A 5,727-nucleotide genomic window follows, 5' to 3' on the forward strand; every position below is an offset into this window, starting at 1 on the left:
CTACGTGTGTAGGTGTGTATACTGTATTTTCTTGTTGCCTAAAGTGGTGCATTTGTAATCACTGCTCTGTATTTCAACCACTCCTCCTATAGCCGTTAAAGGGCTGCAGTATGTGAAAATAAAATAAATAAATGAATAAAAGCCCGCGTGCGACGTCCGCAACAGAAATGGCTCCTTCGGGAGCGTTCCATATTCCAAAGAGCGCGAGCCTAGACTATGCGGTAGCGAGTAGAACTTCGGAAGCGCTCGTTCGGTAGCGTTTCATCACACGAAGGATTTCACGCCGCTTTAAACTCGGCAGTAGCGGGAGGTGGTCGCTCACGCCAGTACACCGCTAGTGCAGAGAGCGGGAGAAGGCATCGGAACGAGCGAACAGGCAAGCAGCCTCATCGAAAATTACACGGCGACAAGAACGAGCAGCGGCGCAACGCGTATGAGACAGATCGAAGCCATTATAAGACGTTAGGACAGGTCGCAAAGCATCTCAAGCTGCCTTTCTGAAACGCGAGGGGAAATTAAGGCGTCTAAGGTTTTCTACTCTACATTGATGCTTTCTACTCTGTTTGTCCAGTGCGGAAAGCATTCTTTGCAATTCGTCCCACGAGTTACTTAGCAAGGAAACGTCATCAGCAAATCTGAGGTTACTCAGGTATTCTCCATTAACCCTTACTCTCACCTGTTCCCAATCCAACGTTCTGAATACTTCTTGTAAACATGCTGTGAATAACATTGGGGAGATTGTGTCTCCTTGTCTGACACCCTTCCTTATAGGTATTTTACTGCTCTCCCTATGGAGGATGATGGTAGCTGTAGACCCATTGTAGATATTCTCTAGTATTCTTACATAATGCTCATCTACACCCTGGTTCCGTAATGCCTGAATGACCGCTGAGGTTTCGACCGAGTCAAATGCTAGCTCATAATCTATGAAGGCTATATATAGGGGTTCGGTATACTCAGCGCACTTCTCTATCACCTGATTGATCGTGTCAATATGGTCCATTGTTGAATAGCCTTTACGGAACCCTGCTTGTTCTTTAGGTTGACTGAAATCTAAGGTTGCAGAAATTCTGTTAGCGATTACCTTGGTAAGTACCTTGTAGACGACTGACAGTAAGCTGATCGGCCTGTAATTTTTCAAGTGCTTCATGTCGCCTTTCTTATGGATTAGGATGATGTTCGCGTTCTTCCAAGATTTCGGTACACTTGCGGTCATGAGGCATTGCGTGTACAGGTTTGCCAGTTTTTCAAGTACAATTTCTCCGCCATCCTTCAGGAGGTCTGCTGTTATCCTCACCAGGTGCTTTGCCCCATTTCATTTCTTTCAAAGCTTTCATTACTTCTTCGGTCGTTACTGGTGGGATTTCTATCTCCTCTGAATTACTTTCTCGTTCGGCATTATCCTGGATGTCCCGGCTACTGTACAGATCCCTATACACACTAAACTTTTTTACACCCTTTTTGGCCGAAAAGGGTGTAAAAACCTTGTCCCATGGCTAACACCCTTAAAAGGTGTTTTTGCAAAAAAAGGGTGTACGGACGAAAAAAGGGTGTAAGAACAAAAAAAGGGTGTTGGGCTCAACACCTTAAAAAAAGGGTGTTCAGGACGCTCAACACCCTAAATGAAGGGTGTTGAGCATCCTCACACCGTTTTTTAAAGGTGATGGCATGCGCAGTACCATGGTGCTGCGCGTGTCATCACCAGGGCCTTGGAGGCTTGCGACCTATCACCATGGTGTCCCAATGCAATTCATGGCGACGGGGATTATGTCTGAAGGCTCTGTAAGTAAATGAAATGTAACAATTTATGACTAATGGCACAATTTTAAGTTATATATACAGTGATCCCTCGTGGCGTTAAACTCAGATATCTTGAAATATCGGTTAACTTGACATGACACACACAAAAAAACGTAGTAGTCTGAACCAAAAAAGAAGAAATAATAGAACTTCACAATTTCATGCACGTGACGATCACAACATTGGTGCACTAGAGGGACCACTGAAAACCGTTATCAGTGTGCTCACTACACATTAGCATTCAAGTGATACAACTAGACAGAACTGGACCCCCACTACAATAGGGAATATTCAAAACGCTAGGTGGTCTGGCAACACTGTGCGCGCAGCCATTTTGAGAGCGGCGTCGGCGCCGTCGTTTGACCTTGTGGCCTGCTGTGTGTTAGCTGTAATACTTGCTCTACGGGTGTTTTTCGATGTTTTAACGGGCTGTGGATTCTAGCGATGACAAGTTCTCGGTGGGTCCGTGATCTAAGCGTCCTTCCTACACTAAGCGATGCAACGGTAACGAACTTCTGCACCGAAAACGACGCATCCCTACGGCAGCAGCGGCGAGCGTACAACTTCACGGTGGAGGCGTACGCCGAGCCGTCTTCGGTAGCTACTTGTATGCCTGACGTAAGGTGAGTGCTATTTCTTGTGTGCTACTGTGGATTATGTGATAAGTAGTGTTAATTCGTTAGTTTCGCTGCTTGTCTACCGCTTGGCGATCGTTCCCATACCTGCGGATGTTCTGTTTACGAAGCTACCTGCAGTGCAACACGGCAGAAGCAAGCGCTCGAACTCCTGAGCGTAAAGTATAGATTTTCGTGCTCGTACGAAAACTGCAAAAGCTTTACACCACACATTTTCGTGGTTCGCGCACCCGCCCGAGGACATTCCAGCATACAGCATACCGTAGTGTTTAGTGTTTTCGTAAACATATTCTAGCGCTTAGACCGAGGTCGTCGACGGCGTCAACAGAGGTTTGTAGGGTTACAGAAGGGTTTTTGGACCCATAAGATGTTATTTTTGAAGATGCGAAGTGCTTTTTATACGTAACTCGTACATTTGGCGAACTTCAATGCATCTGCCATGCATCTATCGGCTCTGTAATGACATCAAACGGCAGACATAAAGGGGGGTGTTGCTTAACAAAGTGCACTGGTTTGAGGGCATAAAAGAGAGGAAAATGAAGTTTTAGCATAAAAGCAGTAAGCGGCGGGCGTGTGTGTGCGCGCGCGTGCGTGCGTGTAGCGGGGGTTTTACATTGCCAGCAAGTACGTTTCCCAGCAAGTGTCAGTGTAGAACAAATAGATGGTTTATGTATTTTTTGTCAGCACAAGGCACATTGTGTACAAACTTAACCCGTTTATGTAAAAGAAACATTGAACTGGACATTGAACTAAGGGTTCTTCTAAGGTATGTAGTAAACTTAAAGCTTCCTTGTTGCTTTTTTTAGCTGTGGTCTTGTCCACGCTCGAGGCACATGCTTCAGGAGCCAAAAGAAGGCAGGTGCGCCCTACCAAGTTCAAGTAACCCTGGACAGAAGCTCGGGTGTCGTCAAGGCCACCACGTGCCAGTGTCCAGCTGGTAGTGGGGGTGCATGCAGCCACGTGCTTGCGCTTTTGCGTTTGCTGGTCCTCCTCCAACAACATGGTTACAAAGAGCCACCACCAGTGCTTTCTTGCACGGAGTTGCCCCAGCGGTGGAGGCGCCCCCGACACGAAGGAATCAAGCCCACCAGTGTCCAGTCTGTGGATTGGCGGAGGGTGCATGAGGGTGGACGTGAAGTCCCGAAGTCAGTGAATCTGTGTGGTGCCCAAAGCAAGGATGACGAGCGAGTGCTTCAATCTTGCAAGAAATTTGGCGAGAGGTTAATGGCTCTGGGGAAGACATCTTTTGCAGCTGTCCTGTTGAGCGATCCTGGAGCCATGGTGTCAACAAAATTCGGTCTTGCACCGTCTGGCTCGCCTGCAACCTATCACCAGGGCCACCAACCATCCGGCTTCACCACCTGGCTTGGGAACTTGAGCCCTGGAAACAGCCTGTCACTCCCTCTGCCAAGACTGGACTTCTTCGAGGACAGTGTGCAGCACGAATTTCAAGGAGACTTCTCAAGCCGGGAGAAAGCCATTCTTGATGTGAGTACCTAAAACCGATTTTTCTAACAAAACATGGAAGTTGGTCAGTTGAAGGTGGAATTTTTTTAACAACTTAATTTCATGGCACCTATCCGGGGTGTTAGGTCACCATACTTTAAAGCGTTTAAACGTCAGCATACTTTAAAGCTCCCAATATTGTAGTTAACTTTGATGTAGGCACTGCAGTGCGCCTTCATTTTTCCGTCGTAGAACTTCATCCGTGGGACTTTTTCCCCCAGCGAGTTTTCTGGCTGCACATGAACTTTAACTTTCTTTTATTTTTAAAAACTGAAATAAAGCATTCTTTAGCATGGTTGACTAGCAGGCTTAATTTTTTTCAGGACATATCCGTATCCATCCAGGAGGCACGTGACCTGGAAAAGAATACACGACAGCAGAGCCAAAGCGAGACATGGGTTCGTGCTCGCAGACACCGTCTTACTGCGTCGGCCTTTGGCAAGGTTCTGATGAGGCAAAGCTGGACCCAAAAAGGCCTGCACCACTTGCTTGACCCCCAGGACCTGTCGCGGGTGCGGCCCATACAGTATGGTAGGAGGAATGAAGCTGCTGCAACCCATCGCTACACAAACGTTCTCCGGAAGCTGGGCCACGACGTCACTGTGGAGCACTGTGGACTTTTCGTCGACCCTGCCTCTCCGTGGTTGGGGGCAACACCCGACAGGCTTGTTTTCGACCCTGAAGAAGGCACGTTTGGGGTGCTGGAGGTGAAGTGTCCGTATTCGTTGACGGGTTCTGACCCAAAAACCGTGCCTGACAACGAGAACTTCTATATGCAGTTCACTAATGGCAGTGAACCCCGTCTGCTGCGCGACCATGAGTACTACCAGCAGGTAGTAGGCCAGATGGCATTAACGGGTTGTCAGTGGGGAGACTTTGCTGTTTTCTCTGAGAAGTGGATTGCGATTGAAAGAATACGCTTTGAAAACTCGGAGTGGGAGGCAATGAAGGCTCGGCTTGATTTTTTTTTCAACGATATGCTGCGTTACTTCTGTGAAACGTAGGAGCACCTTGGAAGTGGGCTGTCTTTTTTTTTAACATGAATGGAGCTGCTAAAGTTTAATGTTGCTAGTGAATAACTGTCTGAATCTTTGCATTTGCCTCTTTAAGGAAAACATGTTCAGGAATGATTGCATTAAACAAGCCCTATAAATATCTGGTACGTATTTGTGTGCTCCAATAAAACGTGTACTGTTTTTGTTACTGCCACAGGCAAAACTTCAGACTCCAACTTGTGTGCATACCTGCGAGCCAACATGTCAGCGTCTATTCTGCCAGAAACAAAACTGTTACCCCTTTAACTCATGCGAATATACCAACCAACCTGTCAGCATTACCATCAAGTAGAATGACTGATCAAAGAAAGGTGTTCAGTTGCATTCTTTTATGACAAACATTTTATTCACACGATATATTTACACAAGAGTAACATGTCTGGACTGAATTCAGCCCTGTGTACCAGTCACATCTGCAATCCGTCAACAACTGACTGGACATCTGGGCTTGAAATCAGGTCCAAATGCAGATTTGTTAGTACAGTGAAAGCTCATTAATTGAATTGCAAGGGAACACCATTTCAGTTCGAATTAATGAAAATTCTAAATAGGGAACAATAATGACAGTGGGGAAGCAGTAGGGCATGTCAACACTTTGACCCTTGAAAAAGCCTGTGATTGCCGCTTGACTTTTGTCCCTGACAGTTGGCACTTTTTGCTCTACCAAATGTAGCCAAAACCTTATCTCTGCCTTCTCGAAATCCACAGAAGAGATGGGCGGCATTTCATAC

The 5,727-nt window shown here is 46.6% G+C and overlaps 1 protein-coding gene across 1 annotated transcript; it reads left to right on the plus strand.

The window, feature by feature from the left end:
* Window positions 1–2,905: 2,905 nt before the first annotated feature.
* LOC144165798 (uncharacterized) lies at window positions 2,906–5,259 on the plus strand. The gene is made up of 2 exons (XM_077695581.1): window positions 2,906–3,923; window positions 4,265–5,259. Exons 1-2 carry the CDS (start codon window positions 3,660–3,662, stop codon window positions 4,943–4,945), a joined length of 945 nt encoding a protein of 314 aa, XP_077551707.1. The 5' UTR covers window positions 2,906–3,659; the 3' UTR covers window positions 4,946–5,259.
* The last annotated feature ends 468 nt before the right edge of the window (window positions 5,260–5,727 follow it).

This window comes from Haemaphysalis longicornis, unplaced genomic scaffold (genome assembly GCF_048455015.1).
Source record: "Haemaphysalis longicornis isolate Haplotype H1 unplaced genomic scaffold, Haemaphysalis longicornis Haplotype H1 scaffold_1, whole genome shotgun sequence".
Classification (NCBI taxonomy): Eukaryota; Metazoa; Arthropoda; class Arachnida; order Ixodida; family Ixodidae; genus Haemaphysalis; species Haemaphysalis longicornis.

Excerpts from the sequence above, each read along its gene's own strand:
- LOC144165798 (XM_077695581.1), top strand. The coding sequence starts at position 3,660 with ATGGCTCTGGGGAAGACATCTTTTGCAGCTGTCCTGTTGAGCGATCCT. Across the intron at positions 3,924-4,264 it reads GGGAGAAAGCCATTCTTGAT|GACATATCCGTATCCATCCA; the intron begins GTGAGTACCTAA and ends AATTTTTTTCAG.